This window comes from Ptychodera flava, chromosome 9 (assembly GCF_041260155.1).
Source record: "Ptychodera flava strain L36383 chromosome 9, AS_Pfla_20210202, whole genome shotgun sequence".
In the NCBI taxonomy this organism is placed as follows: Eukaryota; Metazoa; Hemichordata; class Enteropneusta; family Ptychoderidae; genus Ptychodera; species Ptychodera flava.
The window spans coordinates 19,026,899-19,042,937 of NC_091936.1; the positions used below are offsets into that span (position 1 = coordinate 19,026,899).

The following is a 16,039-nucleotide window of genomic DNA, read 5'->3' on the forward strand; positions in this document are numbered from 1 at the left end:
AGTACAAGAAGGTCTTTTGTAAATACTTTGACTCCCGTAGGCAACTCAGCCATTATTTTAATGTTTCCAGTGAGTGTGCACTTGAAGACTAACTCATTCCATTTTTACAGGGCAGTCCTTATACTGCATCAGAGTTCAATGTATTGTTGGAGAACTTGTCCTTGGAGCTCATTAGTAGGTTGTAAATCTAACCATTGGTCAGAGGTCTTGAACTTTATAATTTTTTATGCTTCCCAGTAGGCATGGCAAGGAATGGTCCCCTGCTGTTCTATGAACAACATATCAGACCCTCCAATTGCAGCTTTTGGCAAAACTTTTCAGCAAAGTCTGTGTAATTAAAAGAACAAACTTATATGCTTTTCTTTCTCCGTAAGCTGCTGAACTTCAATCATATTGTGGTAATGGAACAAAGTCTGTAGCAAGTCCAAAGTAATGCATAAAAAGTGAGTCCCCTTCATGAGTCATGGTGTGAGTGTCGGTCTGAAACTTCGCAATTACAACGGACGTTCTCATGTTTCATTCATTTAATATGAGAAAGTGAGTAACCGGCATGATACGCATACTTTTTTCCTCCTACACAAGCATGGTATGCTTTATTTAGATGTCCTCATATTTTATTCAATTATAGAAAGTCAGTGTAAAGTGCATGATGTTCATATTCTAGGTTTTACATGCAAGAATTGTTCTGGGAAATACAGGTAAAAGTTAACAAAATGTTTGAGATTGTCATCTACAATGGGATATATTCCAATTTTTAAAATGTAAAACATCGGTCAACTTCTGGCCCATACAAAATCTTGCCTGACTTCAATATTAATTATATTGCTTGTTGTTACGCTGAGTTAATCCGTGTGAATATTTGTTTTTATGCAGACCAAGCATGACAGGTTTAAGTGATTTCTTCCCATGTTCAGTCTGTGTAATTCCAGGAGTTCAGTAGAAAGTGTTTGCATTAGTCAGTGTCAACAACCTAATCCTTCCACCATTCCTGTTACCCTCCACTTACATCACACCTCACCTCTGAGAGCAGTCGGGGTAACGCAACACCAATCGGTGTGAAGTGCCTGAAAGATGAATGTGCCTAGTAAATAGTCTAAAAGAGGTACAGCGCAATGTTGTGACTCGGTGCGGTGTTTGTCAGTATTTGGAGGCTGTACAGTAAGGCTGTGTTGAGTGTTGATGGAGTGGAACCCATCAAGGCATTGTGCCAGCACCCAATGAAAGCTTCATTTAAAGAGAGCCCTATTCGAGGACAAGTCGTGAATTTCAATCGACTCAACTGCGCACGGCTGCTGGCAAACAGCACGTAATAAAGTGAGGCATGGTACAGAGGCAGTCAAGCGCATCTTCAGACAGGAAAACCTTTACAGGATAGAAACTATTGAGGACTTTAGATCTAATAAGTGATATTGTCCCTAGGGATTCATGCACTCAAAGCGGACTGGAGACTGTCCCTTGTTCATCTGTAACAGCCATGTTTTTCACAGAATAATGGCAAATGGTCGAGAGGCGGGAGTACGCTGCTGAAAAGTGTGAAGAGAAGACTTTTCACTGTTATTTATTAATGAGCACTGCACTGTTAATGTGAACCTGGTTCTTGAATAGCGCATTTATTGTCACAACTTTTATTACTGTTGCACAGAAAAGTTTGTCCAAGACCGTGATTAAATCTTGAAAGGTTGATTGTCAACCTGTGGCTATTGATCACTGTATGTACCGTATGGCCTTTAAATTGTGTATGGTTCGCTAGTAACTTTATATCTCTTGAAAAGGTTTCCCGCAATAGAAATTAAATTGGCCTTTAACAGCGGCCTTTTTGCTTTTATGTAATTTTTTTTGCAAAAATTTTAATTGGTCCAGTTATTGAATCTTCCTTTTCACCGAGTTTCTCTAAAGTTTGCAGTTAATGATTGAGTGAATGCAAGTAAACTTCATGTTGGTGAAAAAAACAAGTCATCTGACAATAATTCTCGCTGTATTCTCACAAGTTGAGATTTTCAAGTTACAGTGACGGGCTGCTAGGGTTGTGTTTAAATGACCCTCTTGACCACTTCCCGGGGAAATGATGTCCACAATGGCCGAGTTCAACCATGGGGCACTCTTCTACTGCAGTGTCATTTCTTCTGAAATGTGATCTTGAATGACTTTACATCCACCCTGAATAGTCAGGTGTAATTGCAGGGAGGGTCCTGCTTTGTTAACCTTGATTAACTCCGGTGTTTGTGAAAGTGGATCTGCAAACAAGGCATCATGATTTCTACCCTTTCTTGTGGGCCAATTACAGTTTGACATTGCAGGAAGCTTGGTCATACATTGTCTAGGATCTCTCAGGTTTAAGTTTTGGAGTACCAAGATGTCAGAGACTGTAGACACATTTGAACTAGTCTTGATGGAAAGGTAGTAAAAGTGAATTTCTCTAACTAATCAGGATTATGTACAATTACAGTAGCCAGTAAACCCCCTTTTTGTGGCTTCTCTGCTAGGTGACTGGGTGCCATTACATTTTGAGTTCGAACCGAATTGAAAAAATACAGTATTTTCTACACTGGGTTGGTATCTCTGCCAGCTTACAGAATTGTTTCTTAGGCTTTCTTTCGCCAATTTTAAACGATGTATTCATTGCTTTGATAAAGTTTGTGTGTGATAGTGAGTGTACGAGTGTGAGTACTTCATGAACTCTACGGCATGTGGAGCCAGAAAAAATGTAACGCTCAGTTATTGCATTACTCCTTTTTGAGTGTGCAGATTTGGCTGTCAGTGGTTTTGTCTGTGGCTTCTCCACTAGGTGACTGGGTGCTGAACGTTGTGAGTTTGAACCTGATCAAAAATTTACTGTATTGTATATGGACATTCATTAATTGGTCTATGCATAAAAACACATAATTTTAACCCATAATTGTTCCTATAGTGTAATACGGCTTTTATGCAGAAACCGTACTTGTGGAATATAGTACATGTAAGTTGATTGAAAATCAAGAGCTAAACAAAGATTATATATCGTATTGAAAGATAAACATACATCTGTATGCATATTAATGACAAAACAAATAATCTATTGTAAGATAAGCCAGGCATGGCATGAAGTAGACCAGGATAAGTTTTCACTCCATGCAAGTATGCTTTCAAATGGAGATGTCAAATGCAACAGTGTCCTCCTCTTTTAAAACCCTGGGAAACGTGCTGGAATTTTCAGTGAGCAAGGACATTCCATTACAAGGGGATTGTAACCCAGTCAGCTCTATTGTACTATGGCCTTGTAGCCATATATTATTAACTTTGCCATGGTCTTTGATACTTTATCCAAACACTTCTCCCTAGCACATATTTCTCGTAAGTGCTATTTTTTTAAAGAGATGAAAAACTTTCTCCAGGCATTACCTCCATGTTACAGGTGTTGCAATTCAATTCTGGGCTTCCCCGCCTTTTTCAAGGGTTTGATAAACTAAGCGATGGGCTTAAAGTTTTGAGATACAATTGCCTCAGTGGACTAAGAATAGGACTGTTTTGGAGTTGATGAAGCTGCCTCTTCAGGAGGAGTATTGAGTCGCTAAGCTGTTCTGGTTGGAGACACAGCTATGTGGGTTAAATCTCAAGTGTGTGTGGGCAGAGCATGTCCAATGTAAAGTGTCATTGGCCCACGCAAACAGGCCATATCACAAAGCTTAGGGTCTGAGAAATCTAAACAGCAGTGTTTATCAATGGCTTGTCCAACGTGTGTGTGCATCCACAAACAGTGTCTGGTTGCTGTTTTGTCTGGCCTAACACTGAACTTCTGTCCTACCCACTTGTTAGATGAATGATGTCGTAAAACTGGTGAGGTATTCAAAGGTGCTTTCGACTAAGTAGGAAGAGGCAACCTAATCCACCGTTCATTGTTAAGTGGTCTGACACAGGGGAGCTGTGGTATACTTTTAGCAATGGTAAATTTATGATCAACACAACCAATGGAGGATAATTATTCTAACAGATGGACAACTATAGAATCCAGACAAATGCAGAATTGTACAGAATATTTACGTGTCCCAATTGATTGCTATCATATAAGCTGCAAAGTTTTGATGGTGTACCTATAGTACTAAGCCCTTGTTTGTGAAAATGGAATGCAAACACAATTTGATGTCAAGAATGAAGCTCTTTTACTGTAATTATATGCAGACAAGCAGTGGCATGTCCGATTGAAATCCCAAATGTACACAGTTAATGGGTGTCGCTATACTTTGCATAAGAACATTTCCACTGATTGCCTGGCACTTAGGTATTGTGTGGCAATCTCCGTTGGAATCTTTAAACATAATTAGACAGTAATCCCAGCTCCCACTGCCTATTTAATACCATGACGATCTAGTGCGATCATTACTAATTGACTTTAGAATGAGATTTTAAGTATTGTGTAAGAGTGATGTATACTACTACAGTGTATATGTTGGTTTAGGTTCTACTGTTAATCATTGAAACATCCTGCAGGTCCCTCAAAACAAATCATGTCAAATATGAATGTCCTGTTTTTGATTTCCATAAAAAAAAGAATTCTTGGAAGCACAAGCCATAAAGTCTAATTTTCTGTCATTTCATGTTCGTAATCAACAAGCAGTCTTCCAACCATGGTAACCATGGTAATGCTCTACTCAAACCAGTGTGTTGGTGAGGTTGGGGAACATTTGTAAATCATTTGGGAACCCTGGTAACATTTCTGCAACATTCCCTATCTGATTGCATCAATATACCAAGGGGAACTACTGGTAAAATGACTCGGGAAACCTGGTGACATTGACCTGTGCTGCCCCTAACAAAAAACTACCAATCTTCCACGAAATACACAAAAACAAACAAAAAATTTCTGTGACAGTGACTTTAAAAAGGAGCCTATCCCTATGAACATAGCTTCAACAGGCAGTCCATCATGTCATGTATAGCATAGGTCAGCACATACTCAGCGACGTCTTGCAGATTTGTCTAGACTGGAAATTTTATGTGTGGGAATAGTTTTTCCCAGGTATGCTGAGAGATAATGGGAGAAAGTACCATTATAAAAGTGAAGTCAGCTGGAAAAAGACTTTGTTTGTTGTCCATTCAAGATTTCATACTGACTTTTTGAATCTATCAGGATCATGGTTTGTGGGATTTTAAAACAGTATAATGGGTACAGGTACTTGAATATGCATTCCTTCTCCCAGTTGGATTGACATAAACCAGAATGTACTGACCCTTTCTGGAGTTTGATCTCTGAAGAATTTGACAACTCCCTGGGGAATGGCACCTATATAAGCCCAGCAGTCACCCAGTGATGCCAAATACATTCCACCTCTGCAAGGCAAATAGCTCTAGTGATAATCTTATATGAAAATTATTGATGATCTGCATATGATATAATGCACTAAACAGTTTAAAATTTAAACCAGGGGGAATCCTGTTTGTCTTTCACAATGTAACAGGTGTCTTTGCTTCCGAGATTAAACAGAGAAAACTGACAAGAGAGCTCCTGATCAAAGAGATATTTCCTATTGTAGGTTTCCTCAATTTAGGATCTCTGCGAGCTTGGTTGCCACCATTAGTGAAGTAAAGTACATGCAGGTATCTGCTGCTACAGCGATGTAGCCCATGATTTTTACTGAAGTACATATTTGCCTAGACACTTGAAAGGATGGGCACCATACCTATAGCTTCAGTAATGTTGCAAGTGGGTTCATCATACATATTCCCATCCCCAGTAGCCTGTGGTTTTCCCCTGACATGTTTGTAAGTGTGTGGAGATCACAGGGAAAACCACACACATCTGCACTACAACTACAGTACACCAAGATGTAATCTTTTCACTTGGACGAAATTAACTTCAGTGACAAATGATAGCTTTTTAGTCCCTCTAAACTCTAAAGCCCTTTTTGAGAAATGAAATTTTACACTGGTCAGAATACCAATTTGCTGTATTTGAACGCTGTAAATTTTGAATGCGTAAGCAGGCTTGTGTGACTGGAAGCCATGGGAGTAGCAAAGGCCTCAGGGCTTGGTCAAAGTTTGGATCACTTTTCAGTTTCCACACCCAAACCCTAGAGAAATCTGAACTATTTATTTCGAAGGCAAGGTTACAATACACAGCATAAATGCACAGCGTGAGTAAAATTTGAAACCAAACGTTTTTGCCAGGAGTAAAAATTTGTTACAACAACTGTTTCACATTTCATTGGGATTTTACTAGCAAGCATAAGTCTCAACACTGGTAGAATTACCAAAGCTAAAACAACACAGTGGGATGTAATCTTTTCCCATGGTTTTAACTTTCTACCGATTTAAAGCAGCTTATATCGGTTTTTGTATGGTCTGTTTTAGCTGTATGGTGTGGATGTGTGTGGCTGCAGTGTCTGTACCACATCCAGGGTTGTGACACCGTCTTTCAGAGTAACAGGATTAGGACGGAAATGAAAACAGGAACCATCAGCCTTTGTGGCAATGCCTGTACACTGCATTACTCTAAAAGGGTATACCTGTAAACAGGAATTAAAGTTTGTGCTGCACCATCGCTTGTTGAACTGTGTAGTCACTGCTGCAATGTGAAGAGGCCAGTGCTTTGATGAAAGTGGCATAAATTGCATCAAATATAAATGAAATAGCTAAAATGACAAAGATATAGATATAGTACTAGAACTTTTCTTTAGGCTTTGACCAAATTGTCCTAATTAGAAATTGCTAATCTGAAATCGAAATAAAATCAGCAAGATCTCCGCTAATCAGTTTTATCAAACAGTGGTTTTGATTCTGCTATACTGATAGCAGGTTCTGTACAGGGTGCAAAGCCCTCATCTACCTCCGCCACTTCCGCATGGCTGACCACATCCAACAGTTCAATGAAACAGAGTGGCTGTCTTTGCCGTCTTTGGTGATATTATGTCATCCTTTTCTTTACTTTTATGTCTCCAAGAAGGATTAGAAGACAGTATGTTTTGTCAACCCCACATGTTTCAAGACTGTTCTACGTATAACTGTCTTTGCAAGTATAACAAAAGCAACAACAAAATAATGCACAATGACTTTGTCCCCTTTGAAAATGATCAAAAATTTATCAAGTTTAATCATAGATTCTAGAAAAAGACTACATGGAAAAAGTAAACCAGATTTAAGTCTGCCAGATAAAAGCTAATTGACAGTGTAGCTCATGCCTTTAATTACAGCTTCTGGTATTGTTTTCACCACATAGCTGCTGGCACATGCCTTGGGTAAAACCAAAGCCTGACATTTCAATTAGTTTGATCTCTTAACATATTGCGGTTTTACTTGTGTGAGCACACTCAGACGTGACTGATATTAGCCGGGATTATGAAAAGTTCCAATACTGACTTTAATGTAAACAGACAAACCCTGCTATATTTAGTTATTTCTAAAATGGAATTTTAATTTCAAAACTAAGTGTATCGACATAATTTAGATTATATAATTTCATTACTTTCCCTTGATAATCTCTGTCTGTCTAACCAACCGGAAAGTGTCAAATCCCAACTGATGGCACAAAATCATGACTTGTAGTTTTCATTAATTCATTTCAGCTGCATATCAGGTAAAAAATTCATTGCCAAGGTGCAAAATGGTCATAGTCTTCTCTTGTTAGTAGTGTTTGCAAATTTAAATGATCACCTTATCTTCAGTGATTTAAACTTGTTTGTTTTGCAGTAACTCATTTACATTTGAATGTAAACATTTTTGTTCTCATTTGTATCAAGGGAAAATATTTATGTCAACACAGTAATATTGGACATAAAGTGTTTAATATTTAATTCATACTTATCGTTTTTGCTCCAAAAATAGCATTTATGGCATCCTTGACTGAGAAGTTCTACGCGATACTCTAATACATGTAGATAATTGTCCTCCCTAAGTCATTTCAATGAGTTTCATAAATAATTTTAAAATAATTTTATTGTACATAATTTGTTCAAATGTGTACATATTTCTCAATCAGAAATTGATAGCCCAACATAGGAGCATATGCAATATTACTTCATATTGCCTCACATCTTAAAATCATGTTCTCTTCCTTATGGTATGTATGACTGAAAAATAATTAAAATACTTGAGTTGTGTTTATCTCTTGTACCAGAACAGTAGTTGGCAGCGTGCTGTCTGACACTTGCATTCCATCGGTGCACTCGCCCAAGTCGTATATCAACACAGTAAAAAATAATTATCGGAATCGATTCAACGTACATTCTCTCATGTCTGACAAAATGTAGAAAGAAAAAGACAGATGTTGAAAAGTGTGGTTAAAAAGCGTTACCGTCTGCAACACTGTACCATACAAGTCTGTAAAATCTAGCTTTGGACAAATTTCCTTTAACCCTTCTACCTGTCTTGTAGTGTGTAGGTCCAACCTCTTCCTTTGAAACACTAGGATTACACAGTTTTTTTAGGAGTGAAAGAGTTTAAAATGTTGCTGTGTTGATGAATATGATGTCAGTCCACAAGTCATCTGAAGTTTAAAATGGGAAGCATTGTAATATAATTTTTTTTAACATGGTTGCATTTCGTGGAAAAGTTTCATTTTAACCAATGACATCTCAAAAAAGCATGAGAAATCAAAGCAAAAACCAATTTCCAACAGCCTTGTGTAGTTTCTAGTATGTTTCAATTACAAATTCAGGCTATTGACAGACATTGATCAGATGACAAATTGAAATGAAATTGAACTTTAATATGGAAGATATTTTAATTCACGAGCCATTAAAAAAATTGAGCATACTTTCAACTAAACCCTGTTACAACAAAAGCATTAGAATACCCTGTATATTGGCAAGAGTATAACAGATCTTTATTTTTTTCTTTCAGGTGTGATAGTGTAAGATACAGCAAAAATTTACCAACTGCAAGTGTTGTCATAATATTTCACAATGAAGCTTGGTCAACTTTACTAAGAACTGTACATAGTGTAATAAATAGATCCAAACTTAAACTTCTACAAGAAGTCATTTTAGTAGATGATTACAGTGATAAAGGTAAGTCAATTTCAAGTTTCTTATTCACTCTTATAATGCTAAACTAATGCCTTGACATATGAGTTTCAATGGGAAGTGAATCTGTAAGGAGTAAAATACTGTAACCTTTGAAAAAAGTTTCATGATTTTTATTCCCAAAAATTTTTACAATTTGTTCCTTTCACTAAGTATGTTGAAACACAATGCATCGGTATTGGATTGTATTTGATTTTTATCATTATTGGATTGTACAGAATTTGCTGTTTTGTTGGCAAATGAAGTCTATAGTTTGGACTTGAGTTCAGCTGTCAACAATACCGTAAACCCTGATATATCACACACACACACTGTACATTCTACAGTGGCAGGGTGTACTCTACGGTAGACACTTCAACATGACTTTGGGAGTCAAGCAAGAAATTGTCTCACAAACAGAACAAAAGTATTGAAAAAGGATGAAAAGTTTCAACCATTGAAACTTAAAGCGAATTTTTTTTGCATTGACACTGAAATCTGTTATTCTTGACATGCATCAAACTTTGAACATGGTCTGTGTACAAACATATCATTGACTTTAGTTTGTGCCCCACATGATAAATGTGAATGGCATGGTACACGTGTACTACATATCGTAGACCTGCATTTTGGAGTGTTACAAACTACACATGTATGTATGGCTTCCGGAACTGGTTGACATAAATTACAACATGTAGGTCAATAGCAAGCAACCCTAGAGACTACTTGAATGACACACAATTCTTCTGTTTGTTATTATCATGTATTTTTCTGGGACCTGGCCAACCCCTGCCATCTCTCATGGTCAGAGGTTTTACAAGGGTCACAAACACAGAAGCCAGGAAATTGTATATGAATTATGATACGTGTCATTTGTGAAAATGGCAATATGTCAAGATACCTTTGAATTTACATTTTGCTCATATTGTTGATTGATTTTGTCATGAACTGGGCCTTACCCAGAATTCAGCTCTGACTTACCCAGAATTCAGCTGTGACTTACATGCAAAGTCAAGTAGATGTTTTAATCTGTGTGCGTGTTTTTTGAGTATCAGTAAGTTGATATGTGCATGTGATTGCTGAGAGGGCCTATTTAATACAGATTATACTATGACTCCACATGAGTAGTGTCATTATTATTCACTTTGATTTGAAAATTCAACCTCAGTATTTCATTCATGTAACTTCATAAGAAGATAGATCTGTCACTGCCTCAAGGCTTACAAAAAGTAGATTTACTGAATCTGTTTTGTTTTTGCATTCTATATTAACTCTGCAACCAGTGCAAAATAAAAATATACATGAGCTGTGATTCATTTGTAATCTCTGTGTAATTATTAAATGTCAGTCTCACTTAGTCTATTTTTTGTCAAATTCACACCAAGGTGAGCAAACCAAAGTGTACATCTTGATCTCCTCCCCCCCCCCCCCCCCCCCCCCCCCCCCCCCCCCCCCCCCCCCCCCCCCCCCCCCCCCCCCCCCCCCCCGCAGGAACTGCTCAAGTGTTATAAAATAGACCCATTTAAATGGTGATTCCCAGAACCTGTATGAGCTACTACCCAACAGTCCTGTAACAGTGTTTGTCAGCCCTGGATTGTTTATACAGTAACCGATTGTTATACTGTAGCTTAATTTGCACAAATATCAAATGCTTCCCTGGACTGGCATGATCCATAAATCTGAGCAGAAACCATATATATGCGTCGTAGTTCACAGGCCACTTGATTTGTTCCACTACTACTTCAAACAGTGTTAAAGTCCCTGTGTATTTCAAGCATCTGGATCAATGAGATTTTTACCCACAATATTGAATCATTTAGCTCAGGTCGTGTTGTCCATGTAGAGTTGTGCAACTTCTTATCACTCCACAGATGAAAGGGAATCGGCATGGTGTAATTCACTGAGGCAATACAATAGCTGGATACTCTGAGTTGTGAGAAGCCGTTCAGACTACTTTACAATGATTCAAGGACAGGGCATGTAAATATTCCCGACTGCACTCCGAGTACAAAATCCTCATGATCCCATGGGATACCGGGTGACTTAGTCGGGGAATCTTGTGCCATTTGATGGCTGCCGATGTGCTATAGTGCAGAAAAAAATGATAAATTACCGTGGGCACTGGTGCGGAAAATATGATTAATGGCAGCTCAGAAAATTCTGAGTCAGGCTCAAAAGTTTCATGATCGATACAGAGACTTTGTTTTGTTGATGAACGATATCAATGCATGCAGTCTTTAGCATGTTTGACAGTTTGAAGTGCTTCGAACTGAAGGTAGCATGACCTTTTATTGTTGATAGTCCTGTCAAAACTGCTTATACGTAGTGTGGGGTTTTTTCGTAATACCTAGCAACTCTGTTATTTCTCACACCTGGATTGAAGTGTAGTCTTGAAATATTCATCAGGGTCAGAGGAAAAAGACGGCCACAATTTCTATAACGCTACTGTTATTTATGTACTTCATCTCGCCACTTCACTGAAAATTTATCGTCTGGTTTGCAGAGTGTGACCTGGCAAAAGATGTGGATTGAAAGTACTGTACATGTTGCCCCAGGGTCAGATAACGAAGACCTGGTTCATAAGAGAGAAAAGTACATTATAAATTACAGTGATGCAGCCCAGGTTGTGTCTTATACCCATGGGGTCAAGCATAGATACAACCAAGATAGGCAAACGTGCCATACCACTGAACATGACTAAACTGCGAAATAATCAACCGGACATTTCCCTTGTCACATATTAGCCTATGAGATGCTCTATCAATTTGAGGTGATGGCACGTGTATTTAGAACGGTGGCTTGGGAGTTTGACACAGTCATACAGGGTTTACAACCTACTTGGTTATACTCCCCAGACATCCACTGGGACCTGCTGACTTGGAGCGCAGATCATCTATAGGTTTTCTTATCCAATGGCTCTGGTCGTGACTTATTCAGTTATTGCTGTCTGGTTGTAATTCTTCTGTTTCTGGGCCCATTTTTACAACTTCACAGTACTATACTACTAAGATGAAAGAAAGCTCATTAAATTTCTTGTTCAATGTGCAAAGACTGGCTAAGAATTTATTCCTACAGTGAAGAAGAATTACAATGTTTGAAAACTCTCAAGAATGAACAAGTAACTATTCCCATCCCATTGTGTATTTCACACTTAACAAAATGCAGATCCATACAGACAGTGAATTCTAAAAAGAACATTTTCAGTGTACAAATCTCTGGTGATATCGATTGAATATGCCATGCTCTAATTAGTCCCCGCGGACGAAGTCCGGCGGGGACTTATAGATTGGGTCCCGTCCGTGTGTCCGTCCGTCCGTCCGTCCGTCCGTCCGTCATCAACAGTTTCTCAGATACTGCTGAACCAATTTTGTTCAAACTTGGCACAAAGGCATAGCACTATGACCTACAGATGCACATCGATTTTTTTTGCGATACGATCCAATATGGCCGCCAGACGGCCATTTTATTACAATTTTTCATGTACGGAGCCATAACTCAGACATGTTTCAACGATTTTATTCAAAGTTGTACAAGGACATTGACCAATGTCATAGATATGCACATCAATTTGTTTTGTGATATGATCCAATATGGCTGCCAGGCGGCCATTTTATTATGATTTTTTCATGTACAGAGCCATAACTCAGGCAAGTTTCAACCGATTTTATTCAAAGTTGGTACGAGGACAATGACCAATGTCATACATATGCACATTGATTTGTTTTGTGATACGATCCAATATGGCCGCCAGGCGGCCATTTTGTTTTGATTTTTTCATGTACAGAGCCATAACTCAGGCATATCTCAACCGATTTTATTCAAAGTTGGTACAAGGACATTGACCTATGTCATATATATGCATGTCGATTTGTTTTGTGATACGATCCAATATGGCCGCCAGGCGGCCATTTTATTACGATTTTTTCATGTACAGCGCCATAACTCAGACATGTTTCAACCGATTTTATTCAAAGTTGGTACAAGGACATTGACCAATATCATAGATATGCATGTCAATTTGTTTTGTGATATGATCCAATATGGCTGCTGTGCAGCCATTTTTTTATGATTTTTTCGTGTACAGAGCCATAATTCAGGCATATCTCAACTGATTTTATTCAAAGTTGGTACAAGGACATTGACCTATGTCATACATATACACATTGATTTGTTTTGTGATACGATCCAATATGGCCGCCTTGTGGCCGTTTTTTTTATGATTTCTCATGTCCTGAACCATAACTCAGACATGTATCAAGCAAATTTATTCAAAGTTGGTACAAGGACATTGACTTATAGTATACATATGTACTTTGATATAAATATGTACTTTGATTTGTTTCTCTATAAGGTCCGATACGACCACATGGTGGCAATTTTGTTATGTTTTTTTTTTCATGTCGAGAGCCATAACTCTGGCAAGTCTCAACTGATTTTATTCAAAGTTTGTAACTGGACATTGAATTATGTCATACATATACATGTTGATTTTTTAAACGGTAAGATCAAATATCGCTGCGTGGCGGCGATTTTGTTACAATTTTCTCATACTGAGCCATAACTCAGATATATTTCCACCAGTATCATTCAAAGTTAGTACAAGGACATTGACATATTTCATACATGCTCGTCAATTTGTTTCACGTCATGTAGCAGTATCATGTCAATTATTGAAGTTTCATAATTAGGCTGATATGTCAAGAAATACTGCATCAAATTTCATGAAACTTTGTACAGATGTTAAGCTCACATTGCTTTAACAGTGAAAAGGACATTTATCAGTGTCATTTTAATTAATTTGTAATTGCATATGTAATGAACTTTCCTAATTAGAGTGATATATCCACAAATACAACGTCAAATTTGATGAAACTTGATACAGATGTTGATCTCATAGTGTTGTAAATACTGCATAAAACTTTATGAAATATGGTACCGGTGATAATCTGTTAGTGTTAGGATAGTATGAAAAAATGTTTTGCAACATCCTGTCAACTAATTCCCAGTTGACTCATTTAATGACCTTTAGGATAGTGGCCTACGTTGGTTTTATGTTTTCATCACAATGGAACTCATTCTTGGCCATTGAGTGCCATCTGTATCAAAGTATTTTTATCACAGGACCTGTAATCAAAGTATCCATTAGCAAGCGGGGACTGTGTCATCAACGATGACTTGTTTAAAATAGAAATACCAAATTATTAACCCTTTGAGCGCCGAAGTCAAATTTTGTCACCTTTATCATATGTACACCAGTCAATATTTTCATAATTTTTTGCTAAAATTTTGATAAAAATCTGTAGCCAATGAAATGTAATGTCCATTTGGTCCAAAATTATGAAAAAATTACATAAAAATTCATAAAATCGGTAAAATGTTTGCATCAAAATTTTGGCGGGAAAAATTACAGCGCTCAAAGGGTTAAATGAAGAGCTATACATAGACAACAGTTTGCAAAGTACTTACTGGCTGACTCATTATTAACTTTCAAGATGTATAAAAGTGATTTTAATACTTATAGTTTTATTCAAATTTTGTGTATGTGGTTTTCCTGTCTGCAGCATTTTCACTTTCTCTCTCTCTTTCTTTCATTTTGATAATTACAGGTGAGCTCAAAGAGCAGTTAGATGATTATGTCGAAACAAATTTCCATAATAAAGTAAAAGTCATACGGCTGGAGAAACGAGAAGGTCTGATCCGAGCAAGGCTCCTTGGGGCTTCAAAAGCCAGTGGTAAAATATTGGCGTTTCTCGACTCCCACTGTGAAGTCAATCACAATTGGTAAGTAACACGTCTGCAATACCCTGTCAATTATTTTATCAGCATTTGTGTGTCCTGACAAATTGCATACTATCAAAAATTTATGGACCGATTTTCAGATACATGATTCAAGTTGTGTGATAACAGCTGAACCAACCGTCTTCTATTTTAAAACAGCATATATCTTGTCAATTATTCTGATGCAAAACAGTTCTTTTCCTTAGCAAATCGCAAAATCTTGTAAATTCATTGAGCAGTGTTACTTTGCTGTACTACTTTTCAACATGGCACACCTTGTCAAATACTAAACATTAACATTTCTTAATCCCAGCAAATAGCTAGCTACCATTTATTTATTAGTTTTGCTACACACAAAATGTGTGAGAATAGAGGCTGAACCTCCCTTCCCTTTGGTACTTTCTCTGTCGTTCATGAAGATAAAATCTAGAGATAACAAAATGTCTACAACTGTAACTTCTCAGAGATGCTTGCTGGCAATACATCAAAGAGTTGAATATTGAGAACAAATCAGACCGGGGTTTCTGTGGGTTTCACAAACATATTCATATAATATAATAATAATAATAATAATATTTGGTTCTTATATAGCGCACATATCCACAAGTAGATGTGATCAAGGCGCTTTACAATTATTATTACCCCTGGTCACTGGACCTAATATGATACCACTCAACTCCTGGGGAGCAAACTACAGCTCACATGTGCAGCCAATAAGCGCAGCAGAGCTAAACGCACACATAACAACCTCTGTCCTACCAGGTACCCATCACTCCTGGGTGGGGAGAAGCAATGAGGAATAAAGTGCCTTGCCCAAGGACACAACACCACAGCCATGCCGGGGCTCGAACTCACCATCCTTTGATCGTGAGTCCACTGCTCTAGCCACTGGCCCATGATGCCTCCTCATCACAGTAGGACATATCTTGCACTCATCATAACAGGTACGAATGTACATCCGTAATACAAAACTGATGCAGTATTCCTGTACTCGTTTTACATATTTTAGTTTCAATCTCTACACCCTGTGTTCTGATCAACACATTTTGTACAATAGTGAACTGTCCCTCTGACAGCATGAAGTCTCAATAATTTTATGAGTTTTGATGTCTGTACATGTATTTATCTTTATATGCAAATACTACTACTAAACAATACATATTTTTATCCAACTTTGTAAAAGATACAGCAAAGTCCTCATTTATCTATTTTTATCATTATTCAATCATTCCATTATTTATTCATTTGTTCAATGTTTAATTAATGGATGACAGTTAAGTGACCTTGTC

The 16,039-nt window shown here is 37.6% G+C and overlaps 1 protein-coding gene across 1 annotated transcript in view; it reads left to right on the forward strand.

Moving 5' to 3' along the window:
* Positions 1-16,039, forward strand: part of LOC139140251 (polypeptide N-acetylgalactosaminyltransferase 1-like) — a 42,732-nt gene that overhangs the window by 3,322 nt on the left and 23,371 nt on the right. The window contains exons 2-3 of the mRNA XM_070709367.1: positions 8,812-8,978; positions 14,579-14,753. Of these exons, the coding sequence (XP_070565468.1) occupies positions 8,812-8,978; positions 14,579-14,753 (342 nt within the window). The remainder of the gene's footprint in view (positions 1-8,811; positions 8,979-14,578; positions 14,754-16,039) is intronic.